We start from the raw sequence: 25,716 nt of genomic DNA, 5'->3' as shown, positions 1-25,716 counted from the left end.
CTCTTGCTCAGAGTTTATTCTTTCTACTTCTTCTTGGTTCATCCATGTGGAGGTGGGGACTAGATGTTGGACCAGCTACCTCAGTGCCCTGAGCTTGCCTTTGTATCTCCTTGGGACTCTGGGAAAGCCACTTGACACTTTGTTGCCCAGGTAAAGAATAGTGTCTGGCTACAAGGGGATGCCTTGCCTCTCCTCTGGTATTCTTCTTGATTTGGGTCTTGTGGGAGCCCTATGGTCTTTGTTCTTTGAGAGGGCTTCTGTTAGATGGGGAGTCATCTCTTGTCGTGATGGGATGCTGCCTTGCACTCGTACTATTCATGGAGGGGCACTGTAGATGTGAATTCCACAGTGTGGTGCTCTCAAGCGAGGATTGCTCCTGCTCACATGTGCTTATTTATTTCCCTCCCTACATTTGGACTGCTTTTGTACATCCCAATAGACTCTGGATTCATCTGCTGTTGATGACAAGGAAGGTAAAATTATGTCCTTACCTGATAATTTTCTTTCCTTTAGTCACAGCAGATGAATCCAGTGCCCCACCCTGTTGTGGGGTTTGTCGCTCTCAGGCGCGGTTTGGGCATTCTCAATTTTAAAGCATCAGTGGTTCGGGTAGCACATGTGAGGGAGAGGAGCTTCATATGTTTCATGCCTTTTATGTGCTTATTTCAACTGCTTTGAGAAGACCTATTCTGGTTGGCCAGGAGGTTATGCATCCAAGATATACCTGAGGACAATTCAGTGCTCTCTATCTCCACCTGCTGGTTGATGGATGTAGTCCCCACTAGACTGGATTCACCTGCTGTGACTAAAGGGAAAAAAGTTATCAGGTAAGAATATAATTTCACCATCTGGCTAATGGCTGACCATCGTCACTGTTTGGATATTTTGCCCACCTTTGCCCTTGCCCTTGCCCTGCCCCCTTTTTATATGGATACTGATTTAAACAGCCTGGCCTGGTATTCGCCATATTAAAAAAAAAATTATGTTCACCTCCTGCCAGTGAACATAGGGTTTGTGTGTATGTTGTTGTTGTTTTTTTTTTGGGGGGGGGGTTATGGAATTTTTATTTATTTTTTTTTCTGCAGTAATTTTAGTCTGTAAACATGCGCTGAGGTTTACCTTGCTCTGGGCTGTCAGGAAGGCCTGTGTTGCAGGGGTGCAGTGTGAAGAATATGCAGTGCTAGGAAATGGCTGCGTAATTCAGTAAGTGAACCATGTTGACAGCAGGGTATAACAAGTCGGAAGCATAACAGCATATAGCACACATTCAGGGTTTCTTTTTTGGAGCTCAAGCTGAACACTGAAATCTGACCTCAGAACAAACTTAATAGGAAGGTCATATGAGTATATACTTTCTGTCTGTAAATGACAAATCACATGCAATTTCTCATTTCTGTTAGGTGTTTTGGAGGAAGCCAAATTTTTTGGCATAGATTCATTGATTGAGCACCTAGAAGTAGCAATAAAGGTAATATACTCTTTTTATTCTCTATACAAAATCTACGTATATTGTTTTGTCACAGCCTAGCAAAGGGGGAGGGGGAGGATTTTTCATTGATTGTGTTGGTTCCATGCAGAGGTGCTGGCAATCCACATAACTGTCTTCCTGCTTGATGCTTTGTAGCATGTAAATGCATATGCATATACCTGTGTGAGACTCAGAAAAAGAAAGAATTAGCAGGGTTTGAGTATTGTATGCTTATTGTGTATAACATGGGTGTGACCAGGACCAGCCCAAGACTATCCAACATTTATAGGTGAATCTTCAGCCATTTGCTGCCTCAGCCCTCCCCCTGGGGGTAGCTCAAGGTCCTCCTGTCTCCTTTTCTCCAGCATCTCCCCCATTTTCTTCTTGTGCCTGGTTTCTTCTCTTCTACTGCTGCCACTACCATCTCCTACCTCAACCCAGGTCATCCAAGGTCTACATCACAGTGTAGTGGTAGGCCTTGTGCATGTGCTCATTGCCATGCTGTCTTGGCAGCTACGCCATCACCATGCTCTAATTCTGGCACCGTAGGCGGATGCCTAGCCCACAAGTGGTAGAGCCAACCCTTGACACAATGATGGCTCAACATAGAAGTCTCTTGAACTTTGGTAAATTAATTATAAGCTTCTATTTCTGTTTTCTGCCCAGAAGATGATCCTTGTTCTCTTTTGCAGGGTTTAATACCCTTGACCAAAAAGGATTACTGTTTTATTTTGTCCTCTGCTGTTTTAACACAAGCAAGGAAAGTAAGGAAGGCATTTCATGTCATGCTCTGTCCAACGGCTGGGTTATTTCTCTTTCTAATCTCTCTTCAAGAATTCTCAGCCAGCAGAAGACCATTCTCCAATATCCCGGAAGGAGTTTGTCCGATTTCTGCTTGCAACTCCTACCAAATCAGAACTGCGGTGCCAGGTACAATAAATTTCAGATTACAAATTATTTCTTATTCTAAGATCACTCTTTCTTGTTTGCTAGTATATTTTATAATACTTAATTTATGTGAAATAAAGTTTCAAGTTTATTCAAGTTTTTGATTAAACGCTTATTCAAATATGCAAAGCGATTTACAAAATATTAAAAAATAACATAAAAACAAATATTTTAACAAACTAAACATAGCAGGCCAAGATAACAAATCTACTAGGGATTTGACAAGTAAGACATACATAATTAGGACTATGGAGCCCCAAGAAACAATAGGAAGGGAGGGAGAAATACAGTTGTTATAGAAAAAAAACCCAATTAATGTGAATACAAAAGGAAGTTGGGAAGATAGGAATAATAAATGGAAAGAAATAAATTGTGGACACTTTCCCCATAGGTGAGTGTAACCTTTCGAACATTATTAAGAATCATGTGGTCAACTAAAGGCATCTTAACAAAGAAAACTCTTTAGGCTACTTTTAAATTTTTGTAAGTTTTTTTCGATTCTTAAATATAAAGGAAGAGAATTCCAGGTCGTAGGAGCGTTCACAGAAAAGATTAAGGTATGACGTGTACCAATTGTTTTTAAGGATGGAACGTTAAGGATATTCTGTGAAATGGATCTAAGAGCTCTGGGGGGGTCGTATGGAATCAAGAGTCTGTCGATAAATGCTGGGGCATTGGTCTGTAAAGTTTTAAAAGTCAGGAGAGCAGTTTTATAAGTTATCCTATGTATAACAGGCAACCAATGGGCTTTTTGTAGCAGTGGGGTAACGTCAAATTTCTTTGCGCCCGAAATAATCTTGATGGTTGTGTTTTGAATTAATTGAAGACGCTTTATATCCTTTAGACCAGTGGTCTCAAACTCGCGGCCCGGGGGCCACATGCGGCCCGCCAGGTACTATTTTGAGGCCCTCGGTATGTTTATCATAATCACAAAAGTAAAATAACAGTTTCTTGATCATATGTCTCTTTAGCTATAAATTACAATATCATTATTAAGACTTAGCCAAAAGGAAAGATTTATAAACTATAAAGAGTTTTACCTCATGCAAAATTGTCATTTCTTTAATAAGACATTAACTATTTTTTTCTGAGGCCCTCCAAGTACCTACAAATCCAAAATGTGGCCCTGCAAAAGGTTTGAGTTTGAGACCACTGCTTTAGACAGATCCCTTTTAATAAAGAATTACAGTACAGTGGTACCTTGGATTATGAGCATAATCCGTTCCAGGAGCATGCTCGTAATCCAAAATGCTCGTTTATCAAAGCGAGTTTCCCCATAGGAAATAATGGAAACTCGCTTTGATAGGTTCCCACTCCCCCCCGAGGCCAGCAGCGCTACTCCCCCCCCCCCCACGAGAACCAGCATTGCTCCCCCCGAAGGCCCCCCCGCGATCCGCACACCCCCCCCCCCGCCGCGACATGAGGTCCCCCCAACCCACCCGAACCCTCTTCTTACTTTGCTGTAGCCTCCGCAGCGGCACCGGCACCAGCATGTCCTGTGCGTGGTGCCGGTGCCTGAAGATCTGCTTCCTGTGCTGGGCCTTGAGAGTTCACGTTCGACGTAAGAGTTCACGTTCGACGTGAACTCTCAGGCCTTGAGCATGTTTATAATATAAACACAAATAAAAAATTCTTAAAATAATATTTATAAAGACATAAAAAAAGTAAGGAGGAGGAGGTACCACGGGGCAAATGAAGAATTTACCCATTCAAACTATGCTGTTTGGAGGGCTGTCTGATACCCCTAAGGACCTCTGTTAATCTTCCAGCGGATAACAATTAAGTACATGTGGCGGTATTTGTAGAGAGCTGTGATATGGCACATCACTTTCCCTAGTAAACGTAGGGAAGGCAATGAGTTTTGTATTGAGATTTTATTCATTGTAGTTTATATATTTATATTGATGTATTTAATTGTGGTTTTATGTAAGTTTCTATGGACTTCCCTTTTTGAGAAGTCAAATTGTTTAGTAATACAGTGGTGCCTCACACAACGAACTTAATTCGTTCCAGGAGCAAGTTTGTTATGCGAAAAGTTCGTTATGTGAAACGCGTTTTCCCATAACAATACATGTTAAAAAAAATAATTCGTTCTGTAGCATAAAATATGCTAAGATGACATAAAAAAAGATAAATTTTTGGTTATTATTTTTATTTAGATACATCTAAAAACATAATTGTTTTTTAAAACAACACACATTTTTTTAAATTTAAAGACAGACTAAGTAGAGTCTAATTTTACAGTGAGAGAGGGCAGAGTCTCAGCGGCAAAAACTGGGACTTAACTGTTCATTTTTTTTTTTTTTCTACCGTGTTTCCCCGATGATAAGGCAGGGCCATCAAATAAGACAGCCCCCCCTTTTTAGAAAAAAATGTAAAATAAGGCACCCCCCCGCAAATAAGCCACCCACCGATACCTGCGCTTACCCGAATCGGGTGGTACGGTGGGTGACTCCGTGTGGTCCCTGGCACCCCCGACACGATCGGGGCAAGAGGGAGCTCAAGCCCTCTTGCCCCCCCGACTCCCCGACACGATCGGGGCAAGAGGGAGCTCAAGCCCTCTTGCCCCCCCGACTACCCGACACGATCGGGGCAAAAGGGAGCTCAAGCCCTCTTGCCCCCCCGACTCCCCGACACGATCGGGGCAAAAGGGAGCCCAAGCCCTCTTGCCCCGCTGATTCCCCAACTCCCCGACAATATCGGGCCAGGAGGGAGCCCAAGTCCTCCTGGCCACGGCGACCCCCTAACCCCACCCTGCACTACATTACGGGCAGGAGGGATCCCAGGCCCTCCTGCCCTCGACGCAAACCCCCCCTCCCCCCAACGACCGCCCCCCCCCAAGAACCTCCGACCGCCCCCCCAGCCGACCCGCGACCCCCCTGGCCGACCCCCACGACACCCCCAACCCCCTTCCCCGTACCTTTCTGTAGTTGGCCGGACAGACGGGAGCAAACCCGCCTGTCCGGCAGGCAGCCATCGACGGAATGAGGCCGGATTGGCCCATCCGTCCCAAAGCTCCGCCTACTGGTGGGGCCTAAGGCGCCTGGGCCAATCAGAATAGGCCCGGGAGCCTTAGGTCCCTCCTGGGGGCAGGGCCTGAGGCATATGGTCGGGTTGGGCCCATGTGCCTCAGGCCCCGCCCCCAGGAGGGACCTAAGGCTCCCGGGCCTATTCTGATTGGCCCAGGCGCCTTAGGCCCCACCAGTAGGCGGGGCCTGAGGCACATGGGCCCAACCCGACCATATGCCTCAGGCCCTGCCCCCAGGAGGGACCTAAGGCTCCCGGGCCTATTCTGATTGGCCCAGGCGCCTTAGGCCCCACCAGTAGGCGGAGCTTTGGGACGGATGGGCCAATCCGGCCTCATTCCGTCGATGGCTGCCTGCCGGACAGGCGGGTTTGCTCCTGTCTGTCCGGCCATCTACAGAAAGGTACGGGGAAGGGGGTTGGGGGTGTCGTGGGGGTCGGCCAGGGGGGTCGCGGGTCGGCTGGGGGGGCGGTCGGAGGTTCTTGGGGGGGGCGGTCGTTGGGGGGAGGGGGGGTTTGCGTCGAGGGCAGGAGGGCCTGGGATCCCTCCTGCCCGTAATGTAGTGCAGGGTGGGGTTAGGGGGTCACCGTGGCCAGGAGGACTTGGGCTCCCTCCTGGCCCGATATTGTCGGGGAGTTGGGGAATCGGCGGGGCAAGAGGGCTTGGGCTCCTTTTTGCCCTGATCGTGTCGGGGAGTCGGGGGGGCAAGAGGGAGCCAGGCGGAGAGAGGGCAGTTAAGCGCAGTGCCTGCGCGGAAGGATGCAGCTCGGGCGACTTCGTTGTGTGAAACGAAGTTCGTTGTACGAATCAAGACATAAAGTTCATTGTGCGCAGCGTGCGCTGTGCGAGGCGTCCGTTGTGTGAGGCACCACTGTATATACACTTCAACTAGCTGAAAAATTTCAGGTATGTTTGTCCCTTCTTGTTGTTGATGGTTAGAGGTGGGCATTGGGTAAGGCCCCGGCACTCCAAGAAAATGGCAACTTTTATAGTCTTGCCAAGAAGCTGGTACTCCAGAGCATGAAAACTTCTACAAGAACATAGTCATTCTCTTACCAGCTGTGGATAGGATTACTGATCATCTTGAAACACAGTAACTTTTAATATTAAAAAAAAAAAAAACAACAAACAAACTTGGGGCCTGTTATTCAGAAGGATTTAACCAGATAGGAAAGGCTCCTGCCCAGTTAAACCCCACTGACCTTGCCATATGCTAATATTCAGTGGCATTTAAGCAGATAGTGCTTGTGACCACTACAGCAGTCTGGTTAGTGGTAGGGTGGTCTGAGCGGAAGCAAGCTGAGCTCGGGTGGAGTCGGCACTTCTGAGTGGTGATATTTAGTCGGCTAACCCATTAAAGAGGCACATAAAGTTAGGACATCAAAAAGGCTAATTGGACATGTTGAATATCTGTCGATGCCCAGTCACTTTCAAGTGACCGCACTTACTGTATATTCAGTGCTGGAGCCCAACATTGAATTCCTGGGCTTAAACCACTTGTAGCCAGCAGCTGACTGCTAGGGACTGAATATTTGGCCATTTGTTTCTAAACAAAATACAAGTTGTCCAGGATACTGTAGAATAACATAATATAGCTTCTATGCAGAGTGTCCTTATTCGATAATTGATTGCTACTTGTAGCTACTTGTACTTTTTTTTGTTCTTGTTTTGTTTCTGAAGGGTTTGAATTTTAGTGGTGCTGACCTATCCCGGCTGGATCTCCGTTACATTAATTTTAAAATGGCGAATCTGAGCCGCTGTAATCTGGTGCATGCCAACTTGTGCAGCTCAAATCTAGAGAGAGCAGATCTCTCAGGATCTGTCCTGGATGTAAGTCTTACTGCTGCCCTTCTTAAAGATAATACCTGTGCTTGCTACTGTGTTTCTTTTTTTTTTTTCCATTATTTTTTATTTTTTTATTTTTCATAAAGTGTACATAATAATAAATTACAATTGATAAATGCATATTATCACTTTTATATCTAATACATTATATTTCTGAATTTGATTTTCCCCCTCACCCTCCCCCCTCCCTTTCATTACTTTAATATAATATTTTAATTTTCAAATTTTTATAAAAAATATACAACATATTAGAATACAATTGATATATATTCAATAACTTTTTTCTATCTAATACAATATAATGAAAACAATTTTTGTCCCATTTCCCTCCCCTTACCCTTTTATTACCTTTTATTCATACGTTACATTTTGTATAATATATTATAACATACTTTGTATAAATTGATTTTTCTTACCCCCCCTTTATGTGTGTCATAAAAAAAAAAAAAAAAAAAAATCTTTAAAAGAAGAAAAGAAGAAGAAAACATCATATTATTTATTCATTACAGTATTTTGTCAATGGCCCCCATATTTTTATAAATTTATTATATGTCCCCTTTTGTATTGCTATTGTTCTTTCCATTTTAAAAATATGGCATATTGTATTCCACCAAAATGTGTAATTTAGGTTGTTGTAATTTTTCCAATTATTAGTTATATGTTGAATGGCAACCCCTGTCATAATTAATAGAAGCTTATTATTTTCTGGTGAAATTTGACTTTTTTTTCTCATCATTGTTCCAAATAAAATTGTATCATATGATATTGCAATATGATTTTCCATTAATTTATTAATTTGTGGCCAAATTGAATTCCAAAAAATTTTAATATAAGGACAATGATATAATAAATGATCTAATGTCCCTGGTTCTAGATTACAGTGCCAGCATCTATTAGACTTAGAACTGTCTAATTTTTGCAAACGAGTAGGGGTCCAAAAAGCTCTATGTAATAAAAAGAACCATGTTTGTCTCATAGACGCTGACACTGTACATCCCATTCTCCAAGACCAAATTAGTGGCCATTGAGATGCATTAATTTGATGTCCAATCTCAATGCTCCAAATGTCTCTTAGACCATTTTTTGGTTTTTTATTTAGATATCCAGATATTAATTTATACCACAATGCGGCTTGATGTCCTAGGAAGTCTGCTTTAAAGCATAAGAACTTTAAACTATATTGATTGTTTAATGATTTCCATTCAGGGAACCCAACCTGAATGGCCTGCTTCAATTGCAACCATTTAAAACTTTGTGTTTTATTAAGACCAAATCTATGTTGCAATTGTGAAAAATCCAGCAGTTTACCTTCTGAAATAACATCGTCTAGAGATCTAATGCCTGCAATAATCCAGTTCTTCCAAAGGATTTGAGTTCCGCCAATTTTGATCTTGGAGTTTATCCATATGGATTGATTAGTTGATTTGTATATTGGGATGGGTGTTAATTTATCAATAAATCTCAATGTTTTCCAAGTATCCATTATTATTTTATTTTCTTTGTATCTTTTAGGTATATTAATACTTGGTAGATGAACTAAATTTAGGGGAAACATAAGGCGCCATTCCAAATATAACCAATCTGGTGCATTATCTATAAGTTCTGGGAGGATCCAATACATACCCTGACGTAGAATATAGGCTTGATGGTACCTATAGAAATTTGGAAAATTTACCCCTCCCTCCTTAATTGATTTTTGTAAGGTTACTAAAGCTATTCTAGGTGTTTTACCAAGCCAAAGAAATTTTGTTAAAATTCTATTAAGCTTTTTATAAAAGGACCCCTGAAAATAAATAGGTATCATACTCATTTGGTAGCAAACCACAGGTAACATCATCATTTTAATAGTTTGAACTCTTCCCCACCAAGAAATATGTAATGGGTTCCATTGCTCACATAACTCCGTTACTTTTTTTAATACATATTTTTCATTTTCTTTTATAGTATCTTCAATTGTTTTTTTAACTTGAATGCCTAGATATTTAAATCCTTCTTCTTTCCATATGAATGGAAAATTATCAAATAATCCTTTTACACAGTAAACATTCAAGGGTATAATTTCAGATTTATTCCAATTAATTTTATAACCTGAAAATTTGCCAAACTTATCAATTAATTCCAATAAAGAAGATAAGGTAGACTCTGGGTTTCTCAAATAAAGCAAAATATCATCCGCATAAGCCGAAATTTTATATTCCATATCTGAATATGGAATACCTTGTATCTCCCTCGTTTGCTGTATTGCTAACAATAAGGGTTCTAATACAACATCAAATAGCAAAGGAGATAACGGACAGCCTTGTCTAACTCCCCTCTGCAATTGAAAACCATCAGATATCTTATTATTAATATTTAGTCTTGCCATTGGGAAGCTATACAAAGTTTTTACCATTTGTATAAATCCAGAACCTATACCAAACCATTCTAAAGCCTGATACATAAAATTCCATTCTACTCTATCAAATGCTTTTTCAGCATCTAATGAAACTGTAAAAGCCGGTTCATCCATTTTTTTTGATAAGTTTAGCATGTGAAATAATAGTCTAGAGTTATTGGAGGAATGTCTTTTAGCAACGAAACCCGTTTGATGCATATCTATAATATGTGGGAGAGCTTTGGCTAATCTCAGAGCCAAAATTTTCGCCAAAAGTTTATTATCAACATTTATCAAAGATATAGGCCTGTAGTTCGAAACCAAAGTAGGATCTTTATTTGGCTTAGGCAAAACAATTATTATTGATTCAGCCATAGTACCTTTTATATTACCTTTTATAAGTTGTGTCTGATATAATTTTAATAAATGTGTGGAGAGGATATTTTGAAATGTTTTATAAAATTCTACTGTGTAACCATCACCACCTGGAGCGGATCCAACTCTAAGAGATCTCAATGCTGTTTCTAATTCTTTTAATGATATAGGTTCTTCTAAACTTCGTTTTATATGATCAGGAATTTTAGGTCCATTAATTAAATCTAAAAATTTTTTTCCATCTTTTTGTTTCTCCAAATAAGGTTCGGAAGAATATAGATCCTTATAAAAATTTAAAAATTGTTTTAATATTATATTTGTTTGATTTGTTATTATACCATTATCATCTTTTATTCCATTAATATTAGTTCTCCTTTTTTTTGCCTTAAGATAATTTGCTAATAATTTTCCCGCCTTATTAGAATTTCCATAATACACTGTTTGCTTGGTAAACAAATCTTTTCTTATCATTTTTGAAGTTAATTCATTATATTTACCTTTTACTTTCAAAAGAGCTTGCAAAACTTCATATTCCCATTTACTTATCAATTTAGCTTCTAATATTTTTATTTCTTTTTCTAATTCTATATATTGTTTTTTAATTTGTTTCCTAATAAAAGCTGAATATGTTGCTCATAGTTGCTTTAAATGCATCCCATACATTCTCTATAGATGTATCTTCCACTAAATTTGTTTGAAAAAATTCATTAATTTGTGTTTTAAAATTTTCCAAAAATTTGTCATCCACAAGCAATGCATTATCAAATCTCCAAAGAGGTCTATTATTTTCTAATTGATCTAATTGTATTTCTATCCATATTCCCGCATGATCCGAAATGATAATAGGATCAATGGAGGCTTTAATCACCTGTTGCACTTTATTTGTTGAAACAAAAATATAATCTATTCTTGAAAATGATTTATGAACTTGTGAACAAAATGAATATTCCTGATCATTAAAATGAAGAATACGCCATATATCCTTCAAATCGCATGATCTAACTAAATTATCTAGACCTAAAGATTTAATATTTTTACCTGGTTTTTTATCCAATAATGGATCCATTACAGCATTAAAATCTCCAGCCACCACTAAATTAGAGGCAGCCAGTGGTAATAACATGTTTTGTAGCTTTTTGAAAAATTCTGATTGATTCGAATTAGGGGCATATATATTAAATAACGTCAGGGTATCATTTCCCATACCTATATCGATATGTATCCATCTTCCATGTGGATCTGAACTTTTTACCTTTATATTGGCTATACATTTTTTATTTATAAGAATTGCAACCCCTGCTTTTTTATCCACTGCTGGAGCAAAAAAACATTCCTTTATCCATCCACCTGATAATTTCTGTGATTCCTTCATATTAAGATGGGTCTCTTGCAGACAGTAAATATCTGCATTTTGCTTTTTTAAAAATGTTAATATTTTTTTCCTTTTAATTACGTGATTCAGGCCATTGACATTAATAGAATATATTTTAAAAGACATTATATATTTTAATACTTTTCATTATCTTATTCTTCCTCTCCTCTTTCATATTTAATATCCAAAAAATTTTCTTCACGACACACATATTTAACCCTAATGTATCTCCCTTAATTATTCTAATAAATATTCTCCTTGTCCCTCCCTTTCCCACCCAATACATTGGCTGCTTAAGGATACACATTGGAACTGTAATCCTAACATTCTCCCCATTCCAGGCAATCAATATTCAATGTTTAAACAAATTTCCCTTCTATCTATCTATATTGATCTTTTATATCTTTAATCATTTTCCATAACATTTTATTAATGTATCATTATCCATTTAACAATATGTTAATTTGTATTTCCTTAGTATTATAATTTCAACATATAATTATTTTAAACATATATGTAGTGTATTATTTAATAATTTTCCTATATTCTGTTCTTTCTTTCATATAATTATTATTATCTTTTCTTTGTATTGTTTTCCTCCATTTCTTCAGATATTTCGATATGTTATATTTTCTAATTTTTCATAGAGTCTTCAAAACCATCTTAATGTATTATGTTAAAATATCATAGGTTCTGGTTTAGAGAGAAAATCTTTTAGTTTTTCGGGATCCTCAAAATATAAGGACTTGTCTCCAGATGACACTCTCATTTTCGCCGGGTAGTATAGACCATATTTAAATCCTTTTTCTTTTAGTAGAGGTCTCATGTCTAGTAGTCTTTTTCTTTTAGTTGCTGTGTTTTTGGCGAAGTCTGGTAAAAACCATAATCTTGATCCTTTATAATTTAGGTTTTTATCTTTTTTTGCAGCATTTAGTATCTCTAGTGCTTGTTGGTATCTCAGCATTTTGAAAATTATTGGTCTTGGTCTGTTTTTGTTTTCTAAATTTTTAATTGGGATTCTATGCGCCCTTTCAATTTCAATTGGTTGTTTCAAGTCTAACTGTAGTATTTTTGGAATTAAATTTTCAAGGAAAAGGATAGTATTTTTTCCCTCTAAATTTTCTTGTATTCCAAAAAGTTTGATGTTTTTCCTTCTTCCTCTATTCTCGTAGTCTTCTAGTTGATCTTTTAATTTATTTAATTCCAGGCTGTCGTTTTTACATCTTTTTGATTCACATTCTATAGTTTCCATTTTTGATTCTAGTTCAGTTGTTCTTTTGTTGTTAACTTCCATTTGTCTATGAATATTTAAAATTTCTTCTTTCATTTCCGACATATTAGTTATAGTTTCCTTGAGCATTTGTTTGATTTGTTTTAGTTCTTCCATAACTTCTGCTTTGCTTAATGTGTCTGATTCTTCGATAGGAAGTGGTATCTTGCTTGGTGTTATTTGTTCTTGTTTCTGTCTTTTTGCAGATGTACCAGCCTCATTTTTGTTTTGTCTGGTACTTGCCATGTTATTGTTTTCTTTTTTTTTAGTTATTCTTATTTCTTGTATTTAGTCTCTTAGATTTGGTATTCTTAGGTTTTTAATCTCTTTTCTTCCAAGATTTTGTTCTATCTTTTGAAGTAGAAATTTTCTTTTTAAGCTCTTTTCTTTTCCTCAGTTATCTGTCATAATCTTGAATATTCCTTTTTTTAGTTTATTTATCTCTTTAATATTAACTAGATGGTTATTTTTTTTTCCCTTTACCTATGTCAGATTTGAAAATTCTTTTACATTCAGTCCAACAACATTTCTTTCCCTTAGATATCTTTCAGATTAGTCTATTCCTTTCACAAGTTTTAATTCACTATCTCTGACATTCACTCTCTCTCTCAATGAGACACCGTTTCAGCGCTGAAAAAAAAAAAAAAAAATTCTTTTTTTTCTCCTCTCACAAGCCCAATCGCAGCCCTGATTGAGGAGAGCAACACTTTATAGAGTTATTTTTCTTTATTTTGACCTATTTGAAGCAATTGTCTTCTGTTTTTTCTCAGCGTCTCTCAATTGCCTCAATGTCTTGCTGTTTCAGTTTTTTTTTAAAGTTCCGTTGAACCTTTTCTCTGTCTCCTCTCTCACAAGCCCAATCGCAGCTTTGTCAGAGGAAAGTAATATTCAATTCAGTATTTTTATTTTTTTTTTTAGTAAGCTGATATTTATTTGTCTTCAGCGCTTCGGCTCTTAATTATTGAGAGAAAATGCCAGTATTCTTCTCTCTCAATTTTCTTTATTCAATCCCCTTTTTATCAAAGGATAATCTTTTACCTTCTTTTGGTTTCAATATATCTGGTCAGATTACAAATTTCTTTCACAATTTCCCCAATCGAACTGTTTGATCACTCACATGTACTTCGCGGTTTCAGCGCTGCATTCAAGTTTAATGAAACCGCCGAAAATACAAACGGTTCTCTGCCTTCCCGTCTCTTGTCAGCACATATCTCACTTCAACTGTAGTAATTCAGGTTTTTTTTTTTTTTCTTTTTTCCAGTTATATCTGATCGGAACACAACCTTTTTTCACAATTTCCTAATCAAATTATCTGGTCATTCACATTCATCTCGCAGTCTCAGCACTGCTTTCAAGCCTCTTGAAACCGCCGAAAACACAGATATCTCTCTGCTTTCCTGACTTTTATCAGCTTTTTTCTGTTTCAGTTATATCTGGTCGGAACATAAACTTTTTTTTTTTTCAATTTCGCCAAACTGTTTGATCACTCACATATACTTCGCGGCTTCAGCGCTGCATTCAAACTTCATGAAAACCGCCAACACTAACGGTTCTCTGCCTTCCCGACTCTTATCAGCACATATTTCACTTTAACTGTAGCAATTCAGCTTTTTTTCCTTCAGTTATATCTTGTCAGAACACAACCTTTCTTTATATTTTCTCAATCAAATTATCTGGTCATTCACATGCATCTCGCAGTCTCAGCACTGCTTTCAAGCCTCTTGAAACCGCCGAAAACACAGACAGTTCTCTGCTTTCCCGACTCTTATCAGCTTTTTTTGGTCGGAGCATAAACTTTTTTCACAAATTCGCCAAACTGTTTGATCATTCACATATACTTCGCGGCTTTAGCGCTGCATTCAAACTTTACGAAACCGCCAACACAAACGGCTCTCTGCTTTCCCGACTCTTGTCAGCACATACCTCACTTCAAATGCCGCAATTTAGGATTTTATCTTGTATCTTTTGTTTAGCTTTTTAAATATATATTTTCTATATAATTATTTTGAAGGAAAAATAATTTTTTTTTTATTTCATTGCCTGGATGGTGAGGAGCTTCACGATCACACTTCCATCCGTGCTCGCGTTAAGCCACGCCCCCTTTTGCTACTGTGTTTCAAAATAATGTCTGAAAGAAACGGGGGAAAAGAGAGACCTGTGAGAGCTTATTTTTTGCTTGCTTGTTTAAGAAATACTGTAGATTCCCACCAATTTTGTTTTGTGCCCTGCTGTACCTTTTTGGTCTAATCTGAGATTTGGCTTCACATGTTGTACTTATCTGTCTCAGTAGTGTCCAGACTTAAGACCATTTAGTGTAACTCTTGTCTCCTCAGCCTGCAATTAGTTATTGGCAGAGAAATTCAGTACCTTAAAATTCACTGCTACTAAGTAGAATGTTCAAAATGAGAAAAAATCCTCAAGATGTATCATTTTTGCTTGCTAAGCATAGTATTTTTGAAGAGGATTGCAGGTCAACACCAGAAATAAGTAAACAAGCCCAAAGTCCCAGATTCTCTATATGGTGCCAATATTGGCGGCCACCTAAAAAGCGGCTGCCAATTGCATGATAATCACAAGACGGCACCATTCAGAGAATCAAGCCTCTGGGAAAGATAGCCACCCAAAATGTAGGCCAGGGTTTTCCAAGCCTACGTTTCTAGCGCCTTTATTTGTTGTGCATCATACCTTTACAGCATCTAACGCCATTTCCGGTATTAGCTGTGTCCATAATGGCATAAAGCAGTGTTCTTCAACCGCCGGTCCGCAGAAATTTTCTGCCAGTCCGCAGGGCTAGCACGTCCATAAGGCCCAAGACAGCGTTCTTCAGCCGCCGGTCCACGGTGCGATCAATGTGGCGTCTTTCGGGCCAGCTCCCTGAATGCTGCAGTGCACAAAGCCGTGGGAAAAGGCTCCTACCCGCGTCCTGCGCCTGAACTGGAAGCCTTCTCTCTGACTTCGCAGCTTCAGAGGAAGGCTTCCAGATGAGGCGCATCCCACTGCCCACAGCTTTGTGCAATGCAGCACTCAGGGAGCCGGCCCAAGGACGCTGCGTTGATTGCACCATGGACCGGCCCAAAGATAACACCGGGGAGCAGGCCAGAAGGCAAGGCACATGGAGGGAGAGAGACAACAACAGTAAGGGAAATGCTTTTATTTTTTTTATTTAGTGATTGATTTGTCTGGGTTTTTTTTTTTTTAATTATTATTTAGTGATTAATTTGTCTGTTCAGGAAGAAATGCATTTGTTTCTTTTCCTCTGGGATTGTACTGCTTGCAGAGTCTTGCATCTTAGGGTATGTTTCTAAATATTAGTACTTTTAGTTTTTGGTTCTGCATTTGCACGGGGTTATCTGTTTTCTGGTAGGAATGAATGTTGAAAAGCATACAGTGTGCTTTGTGTATTTTAATTTTGTGGTTAACCATTATGTGTTGTTAATACAATTATATTGTGTGTATATATGAAAAATGAATGGAAAAAATGGTTACAGTTAGTACTATTATGGGGAGTAGGGTCTGGGGTGGAGATTGAGTGGAGATGGGCACGACGTAGCCCAGTGATCTTCAACTGCCAGTCCACGGACCGGTGCCGGTCCACAAAATAATTATTTTATTTCCGCCGGTCCATAGGTGTCAAAAGGTTGAAGAACACTGACATAAAGCACCATAAAGTGCCTACATAGGCACAATTCTGGTGCCTTTTATTTAGGCGCTGGTAGGAGCTTTAACTTTTATGTTTTTGCCATTTTAAATGGCGTTTCTCAACTAACTTAGACATCGGTGTATAGAATTTCCCTCAAAATGTAAAATATAGCAAAAGTACAAAATGAATAAAATCAAACCAGCTTTATAAGGTACAAAACAAGAACACTATTTTTCACAAAGTGCAAAGTTAGTTATTGGCTTGGATTTATTGTTCTTAATTTACTGCTATTGAAATGAGATACAACAATTACATTACCATTCAAAGTTACAACAGTAGAGTGAACAATCGGTAAACAACCAAAATATGCAACTAAAGCTGCTAGATTTCTTATAATCAATAATTCACAGATCCATAATATTGCTAAAACAGAATTGTCTTAATTTACAAAAATCGTGATAAGACAAATCATCACAAAAACTGTTGAACAAAGAATTCCAAAGAGCAGGTTCATAAGAACATAAGAATAGCCATACTGGATCATACCAATGGACCATCCAGCCCAGTATCCTGTTTCCACAGTGGCCAATTCAGGTTGCAACTACCGAGCAGACTATTGACTTTTCCTCCAGGAACTTTTCCAAATCTTTTTTTTTAAACCAGCTACATTGACCACTCGTACCACATCCTCTGGCAACACATTCCAGAGCTTAACTATTCTTTGAGTGACCTTTTGATGGAGTAAAAAAAGAAAATCAATTCACCACCCATTCAGGATTTTGTAGACTTCAATCATATTTCCCGTCGGCCATCTCCTTTCCAAGCTGAAGAGCCCTAACCTCCTTGGCCTTTCCTCATACAAAAGGAGTTCCATCCCCTTTATCATCTTGGTCACTCTTCTTTGAACCTTTTCTAATTCTGCTATATCCTTCCTGAGGAGGTTCAGCATGAGAAAAGAGTCTATTCCTAGTAGACAACAGTTTTAACTTCTGTAGGGCCAGGTAACCCAAATTGGTCCTTTTGGGAAGAATGTAGAGACCTCAAAGGAGAGTATTTAGACAATTTCTCAAATAAATACTCTAATGAGCATAAGTGCTAGGCCTTAAATATCAAATACAGTGAGAGATTAATAATAATAATAATAACAATAACTTTATTATTTCTATACCGCCGTAATCTTGCGACTTCTAGGCGGTTCACAATGAAGAGAGCTGTGCAATCAGTGAATTACAGCATACAAATAGGGAAGATGTCACTGAGCAGTCAGTGATTGCAGAGTACAAATTAGTAAGAAATATAATATTAATATGTTATAATGAATGAAACTTTTTTGAATGCAATTATTTATTGAAGAACAGAAACAAAGTACTTATGACGCTATTTATATAATTATCAGTATTTTAAGAAAATATGAAAATAGTGATGATTATGCCTTCAGGGAAAAATGAAGAATTAACCCTTTAAGAGCTATGCTGCTCTGAGGGTAGGCTGATACCCCATAGGCATTTAAGAACGTATTCTGTGTGACTGAACTATAAGTGATATTGCATAGACTAACAAATAAAGCAAAGAACATTGTATTAAGGATGGCTCAGATACAATATAATATTAACATGTTACAGTGAAGGGGGCTGGATAGCCAGCGAAATTCAGAATACAAATGGTGAAGAAGTCACTGAACAGTCAGTGAATACAGAATACAATTAGTGAGAATACGCAGTATCAACATGTTGAGTAATAGTTTTTAAAAGGGGGGGAGTTGTCTGACTAGGAAATAAATCTATTGAACAGAGCGGTCTTAATTTCTTTCCGAAAAGCGCCGAAACTGGGCCGCTTCTCCCTTGAAAAGAGGAGACTGAGAGGGGACATGACTTAGTAGATAAAGACAGACTGTTCACACTCTCCAAGGTAGGGAGAACAAGAGGGCACTCTCAAGTTGAAAGGGGATAGATTCCATAAAAATGTAAGGAAGTTCTTCACCCAGAGAGTGGTAGAAACCTGGAACGATCTTCCGGAGTCTGTTATAGGGGAAAACACCCTCCAGGGATTCAAGACAAAGTTGGACAAGTTCCTGCTAAACTGGAACATATGCAGGTGAGGCTGGACTCATTTAGAGCACTGGTCTTTGACCTGGGGATCGCCACATGAGCGGACTGCTAGGCACGATGGACCCAGCAGCGGCAATTCTTATGTTCTTAAGTATAACAATTTAAATTTAGTATGCTTGGAGACAGTTGCCAATTCATATCATACAAGACTGGTGTAATAAGAACAGTTCTTTTAGCACTAGTAAGAAGCCTAGCAGCAGTATACTGAATAAGCTGCAGCAATGTAAGTTTGCTTTACCAAAGCTAAGAAAGTGTTACAGTAGTCTAAGCCAGTGTTCTTCAAACTTTTGACACCTATGGACCGGCAGAAATAAAATAATTATTTTGTGGATTGGCAATTGAAGATCACTGGGCTAAGTCGTGCCCATCTCCACTCAATCTCCACCCCAGACTCCGCCCCCATAATAGTACTAATTGTAACATCGTTTTTTCCATATATACACACAATATAATTGTATTAACAACACATAATGGTTAACCACAAAATTAAAATATACAAAGCACACTGTATGCTTTTCAACATTCATTCCTACCAGAAAACAAATGGAAATGCAGGACCAAAAACTAAAAATACTAATATTTATAAACAAACCCTAAGATGCAAGATTCTGCAAGCTGTACAACCCCAGAGGAAAAGAAACAAATGCATTTCTTCCTGAACAGACAAATCAATCACTAAATTAAAAAAATAAAAGTATTTCCTTTACCGTTGTTGTCTCTCTCCCTCCATGTGCCTTGCCTTCTGGCCTGCCCCCCCCCCCCCCCGGTGTTATCTTTGGGCCGGTCCACGGTGTGATCAACGTGGCATCTTCGGGCCAGCTCCCCGAGTGCTGCATTGCACAAAGCTGTAGCCAGCAGGACGCGCCTCATCTGGAAGCCTTCCCTCTGACGTTGTGACGTCAGAGAGAAGGCTTCCGGTTCAGGCGCAGGATGCGGGTAGGAGTCTTTTCCAAAGGCTTTGTACACTACAGCAGGGAGCCGGCCCGAAGATGCCGCGTTGATCGCATTGTGGACCGGTGGCTGAAGTATGCTGTCTTAGGCCCGATGGACGTGCTGGCCTTGCGGACTGGCAGAAAATTTCTGCAGATGAAGAACACTGGTCTAAGCGACTCATAATAAAAACATGAACTAATTTCATCACATTTTCAATAGTCAAAACTAGTTTGAACTGGTGCAGCATTTGCAGGTGATAAAAGCATGATTTTACAACATGTCATTTGAAGTTTAAAACTTAAATCCAAATTACAATGTGCTCCTAATGTGATATGAGAAAGAAGAGGCAGCTGTTTACCATCAGTCTCTGGTAGGACTCTGAGCACCCTGTGTCTATGAGAAATCCACATTACTGAAGATTTACCAAAATTTAAGATCAAATGATTGTCAGACAGCAGTCAGTTAACCAACTCAGTTTACCATTGAGATCAGAAACAACTGGTTCTTGGTTATTATCAATAAAGAAAAAAGTAACAATGCCATCTGCAAAGAAATAAAAATCAGTACCCCAGGTACTGAAGGCTTGCCAGAGGCACAAGATATAAATTTAAAAAGGTCAGGGACAGCTATGACCCCTGAGGAGCACCAGACCTTAGAGACCCTTTAGGAGACTCACTTTTCCAAAACACCATTTATAGAATCTGGTCCATAGTGCATTCATGTGTGTAACTGCCAATATAAGTGCTCTCTTGCTTACACAAAGTGCATGTACTGCTGTGTGCCATTTTTAGAATCGCCTTTTAAGGTTGTATTTGAGGCAGTGGAGGGTTATATGACTTGTCCAAGGCCTCAGGGAGGCATAGTAGGATTTGAACTGGCTCCTCTGTTTCTCAGCTGTGCTATAAATCTTGCTCTCAATGTTTGAATTTGGCAGGGTGCAAATCTCCAAGGAGTGAAAATGCTTTGTTCCAATGCAGAAGGAGCTTCCTTGAAAGGATGTAACTTTGAGGATCCTTCAGGCCTTAAGGCTAACCTAGAAGGTAAAGTGAATGATTTATAAATTTTGATTGTAAGATCATTACCTAGTAGCAGTTCTGTCTCATGTGGCAGTGTGCCTCAAAGTTGTTGCATCTCTCTCCTGTTGATGATGAGAGGAAGAATTGTAAGAATCAATTCCGAAGCAGTGGATAGTCACTTTTCTTTGGAGAGACTCCAATGATATGACAGTAGTGATTTTTCAAAAGCCTTTTCCTTGAGTAAGACTATTTAAAATTATTCATGTGAGGGCTACTTTTTTCACAGGACCCTATTTGCTTTTTGATGGAGACCACTGACTATTTTAATGGCCACCCTCTAGACAGATTCCATTTGGTTTACATACAAGTATATCCTTTTATGATCTCTCCAAATAAGGTTTCAGTGAAGATTTTCATATAGAGGCATTATTGCCTCCTTTTTCCTGCTGGCCATTTTTTTCCTGTGTACCCAGACATCTTCCTGGTGCTTGCTGTTGCCTTATCTACCTATATGGCTATATTGAAATCATCAGATCCTGTTTTTCTGTTTGCAGAAAAACTTCACCACCTGTACTATACTCCTGCCTTGGAGATTTCCCAAAAGCATTATACTTCATTTTTTAGCATTAAATTTTAGGTGCCAAACTGCCCTATTACATATTTTGGTATGATTTGCAAAGAGGCAAACTTTTTTTTTCTTGAAAATTCTTCTGCAATATTGCTTACAAAAATGTTGACCCAGACCAGGGAACAGTCTGTGAGGTAATGTGCTTCTCCTTCAGAATGAACTACAGATTTGCAATTTTACTTATTTGATAACCCACTATTTCACTATACAAGGAAACATAAGTGGTGAACAATATATAAAAAAATTAAGAAGAAGAAAAACAGCACCATCAATTAATAGTAAGGACCCACCCACATTTACCATACCCTTTGTTGCCTACCACTCAACTAGTTTCTAACAGTCTTTCACTTAGGTTGCTCAGTTCATTTATAAGTCTCTTGTGTTGGACTATGTCAGATCTAATGCTTTTCCCCCAATTCAACTGTCTGGTCACCCAGTCAGATTTGACAAGATTTACCTTTTATAAAATCTTGCTGTCTCAGATCCTCTAATCCACTGGAGTCTTCTGTTTCAGCAGTGCTTTTCTTAATTTACTTAGCCCTCAAAGTCAGACTTAAACTATGGTTCCCTTACATAAAAGTGAAAGGAAGGAAGAGGCTGGGAATTAGATCCTCCTGTTTCCAGTTTGCATCTCAGGCTTAGTGGGCCCGGTCTAGACTCAGGGGACTGTTTTCGTACGTCCCTAGCATTCAAGACTACTAGATACATTACACTAGAAAGAAAGATTAGGTTCTTACCTCGATAATCTTCTTTCTTGTAGATGTGTCTAGTAGTCCTGAAGCCTCGCCCTGTAATTGGGCTTCACCTGCCTTCTGCCTTGGGATCAGTCTGGATTAGAAGACTTGTTTGTCTTTCAGATAAGCTGGAAAAAAACCAACACATGCGAGTAGCTATGAGCTCTAGATAATATTAGTGCTGGCTGCACATAGTTTTGGTATGTGTTTTGATCAGTTACTTGACTGTTAAAAATTTTTTTTTTTTGCAACTCCTTATAGGTTAGCTGAAGAAAATCTTAGGCCCTCTTCTATCAAACTGCGCTAGCAGTTTTTAGCGCGGTGAACTGCGCTGCTCCCAACACTAATAGGAACTCTATGAGTGTCGTGAGTAGTGTGGTCATTCAGCGCGGCTCACCACGCTAAAAACTGCTAGCGCAATTTGATAGAAGAGGGCCTTAATGTTGATATAAAAGGTGTAATTTATCCCATAAAATCCACTATAAAAATCTTAGGAGTTCATTTAGATTGGAACTTAACCATGAAAGCTCACAAGTAATTAAAATTGTGCGCAAGGGTTTCTGCACTCTTTGGAAATTACTCTATCAGATCATATTTTACGCTACAGCATTTCATCTGTTGGTGCAGTCTTTAGTTTTATTGGTCATAGATTATTGTAATATAGTTATGCTGTCTGGTACTCAGAAGCACCTTCGAAGGCTCTGCATGTTACAGTTAGTCTGCTTTTCAATTAAAAAAGATCAGACCATATTACATCATACTTTCGTAAATTGCATTGGTTACCTTTGGCGGCATGTATTATGTTTGTTAGCTTGTTTTTGTTATAAGGCACTTCATGGTTTGCTGCCTGGTTTACTGGCTCACTTTGCATTTAACAATTCTCTTCGCACTTCACAAAATCTGGCATTCTTTGTTTTTCCCTTGGCCAGAGAATGCATGTTTAAGAAATTTCAGTGTAGATTGCTTTCCTTACCAGACAGCAAGCTGGAAATCAGAAATTCATGCTTTTTTACTAAATTCTACATCTTATCTCCAGTTTAGAAAACTGCTTAAAACCTACTTATTTAAGAAATTTTTAGATGTATAGCATTTTAAATATTCATTTGTGATTGTCGATTTATTAATTATGTGAGTTATATTTGTAATTCACTCTATATGAACAGTTTATTTTATTGTTTGTTACTTGCATTGAACTGCAAAGTATTGTGGGATAGAAATAAAAATTTATGTTATGTTTGTTACAGAGCAGGACTTTAAACTCTGTATATGTTTAGGTGCTAACTTGAAGGGTGTTGATATGGAGGGGAGTCAAATGACTGGAATTAATCTCCGAGTTGCCACTTTAAAAAATGCCAAACTGAAAAACTGTAACCTCCGAGGAGCAACCCTAGCAGGAACTGACTTAGAGGTGAGTGGATTTTATTTAAGAAAAACACTATTGAAACCGAAATTTGTCGGCACTGAAAGACAGGGAAAGCAAGTATCAGTTAATTTTTATAGAAAGACAGTTTCTATGAGTTTCAGGTAACCCTTCCCTTGCCCCTCTTGCAGAGATGCCTCTCCTCTCCCTTCGGTTTCTTCCAGCTTAATGTTGCAGCACTCATCTTTTAAAAAATCTTACAACACAATCTGCAGCAGCAAAAACAAGCCCTAAAGAAGCACTTTGAAGTCGTCGGAGCTGCTTTGTAATAGTTTTCCTTTTATCTTTGAAGAAAATCCCTACCTACTTTAACAACATAAGTCTTGTTTAAATATTGTAAAACTCTTAATTTATTCACATTTACATGTCCTTTTTATTTTAGAATTGTGATCTATCTGGTTGTGACCTACAGGAAGCCAACTTGAGAGGCTCCAACGTGAAGGGTGCTATCTTTGAAGAGATGTTGACACCTTTGCACATGTCTCAAAGTGTAAGATAGGGATTTATAGTAGAAGTCATTGATTAACATAGTCTCTTTATTCGAGACGGCTGCATCGTTCCCAAATCCAGAAACATCAGAACATAGAGAAAGGGAATTAGAAAACCCTTTCTATGAATGGTACTGAAGATTGCTTGCCTTAGTGTGATATTGTATGCCATTGAGAAATATAAGATGGCAATTCACAGTAAGCCTCTTTGCATGTGTGTTCTGTCTCTAAAGATCAGCACGGCTTTTCAGCATTAGCTTGCCTGCTTCACACAGTGGGGTAGTAGGACTGGTCCCATTTACACAGCCTGAGCTGGCTGAGCTGTTGCGGCAGTGTCTGCAGTAATGGTTCTGAGATCACGTCATGGTGCAGATTTGTGTTAGACTCCAAAGTGAACCAAATTCAGACTACAAAATTCTGACATGTTGGGGGAAGAGAGATAGCAGTGTAAATTTAGGTTGGTCTGCGTGTGCTTTGAGGTGCACATTATGCAGCCACTCTTGGTGGGTGGAAATGAGTAATCTGGCAGCAGATTTCCTGGTCACTTATAGGGTTTGTTTTGTGAGACACATTCCAAGTATTTGGAGCGAGTCTTTACTTTCCTGAGATGTTGCTGGTCTGTGGCATTCTGTCTTGATTTGTTTTTCCATCCCTTGTTGTTACAATCCCTAATCATGATAGCACTCGTCTTCCAAAAGCAGCCTTACAAAAGTGTATCGGTGGTCCTAGCGTCAGGAGTGCTGGTAATGTTGCCGCGTTTAATTCTCATTTCATAAAGCATTTTCATCCAGGTACTCTTATTTGAAGCACTTTTAACTAAGGGTGTAATAGGACAGAGTGCGGTATTGGGGTTCAAGAAGGGATTAGATAACTTCCTGAAGGAAAAGGGGATAGAGGATCACTATACAGGTCCTGGACCTGATGGGCCGCCGCGTGAGCAGACTGCTGGGCACAATGGACCTATGGTCTGATCCAGCAGAGGCACTGCTTATGTTCTTAAGAACTCTTTGGTTCTTTCCTTAAGTGTCATTTAGGCACTTTGTAATATTTTAGTATTTCCTTATCAGCTTAAACAAAACTGAATCAACCTGTCGCACACTGGCAACACCATGTGCCAGATTCTGTAATTGGCGCCTCAAAAGATAGGCATCTAAAGTTAGGCGCCTATCCATTCTTAGGCACTAATTGCAGAATTGTGCTTAGCAGCGCCTAACTTAAAACTTAGGGTGTCTGTAATGTAGGCCAGGGTTTTACAGGCATACATTATAGATGCCTAAGTTCTTTAGAGAATCAAACTTAGCAGCACCTAAGTCCTTCTTCGCCCCGAAACACACCTACTTTGGAGTGTGCCTATCTTTTGTAGAATTGCATCTAAGAAGATAGGCGCCTGTCGCCCAATTAATTTTTACTTTTCTCAATTATGAATTTGTTAAAGCTCATAATTTAAGCCGATTTACTAATTGACCCTCCCCCGTTTTTTGTTGGGGTTTTTTTTGTTTTTTTTTTACTAAGCTGCGGTAGATGTTTCTACTATGGCCTGGAGCACTAAGGCCTGGATTCTATAAATGATGTCAGTCATTTATCAGCGCCGTTAATAGGCGCCTCTCTTGCACCTACAGAAGCACCTAGGGTTGCCTAAGGCCACGTCCGGCATAAACCATTCCCACGCAGGCCTCGGGCATCCTTAGACGTACCTAGGTGCGTGAACGGCACCTTCAACGTAGGTACCATTTGCCGCATCAATATTTTTTTAAAACGTATGTCCTGATTTGCTTAGTTAGACGGTGGTAGGAAGCCCACCTCTACCTAATTTCAGGACATCGTTACGAGAATTCGAGCCTCTATGCTCTTTGACCTTGCTCAGACGATCGTAGAATTCCTATGAGCATCAGAGCATTTAGCAACTCAGGCAGCAGCATAAACCTCTACTATGCCTTAGTAAAAAAAGGGGGTGGGGAGGAAGTTAGGAACATCTTAAAGAATTTCTCCCAAATGTATGATATTCCTTTCAAAAACTCAATTCTTATGTTATCAAATTTTAGATATTCCTGTCTGTATATCGCCCTATTGCA

General features: G+C 39.0%; 1 protein-coding gene across 3 annotated transcripts in view; it reads left to right on the top strand.

Moving 5' to 3' along the window:
• The window catches only part of KCTD9 (potassium channel tetramerization domain containing 9), a 39,239-nt gene extending 14,279 nt beyond the window's left edge, over positions 1-24,960 (top strand). For 2 of the 3 annotated variants that reach the window (XM_033950464.1, XM_033950463.1), the window contains 6 exons: positions 1,401-1,468; positions 2,303-2,398; positions 7,122-7,271; positions 20,293-20,398; positions 23,011-23,144; positions 23,539-24,960. In XM_033950464.1, coding sequence (XP_033806355.1) covers positions 1,401-1,468; positions 2,303-2,398; positions 7,122-7,271; positions 20,293-20,398; positions 23,011-23,144; positions 23,539-23,655 — 671 coding nt within the window. In that variant the 3' untranslated portion in view covers positions 23,656-24,960. The remainder of the gene's footprint in view (positions 1-1,400; positions 1,469-2,302; positions 2,399-7,121; positions 7,272-20,292; positions 20,399-23,010; positions 23,145-23,538) is intronic. The other variant, XM_033950465.1, reaches the window with a different exon arrangement.
• Positions 24,961-25,716: the final 756 nt, after the last annotated feature.

The sequence above is a fragment of the Geotrypetes seraphini genome, chromosome 6 (genome assembly GCF_902459505.1).
Source record: "Geotrypetes seraphini chromosome 6, aGeoSer1.1, whole genome shotgun sequence".
NCBI lineage: Eukaryota > Metazoa > Chordata > Amphibia > Gymnophiona > Dermophiidae > Geotrypetes > Geotrypetes seraphini.
This window is presented reverse-complemented; position numbering and strand designations above follow the sequence as displayed.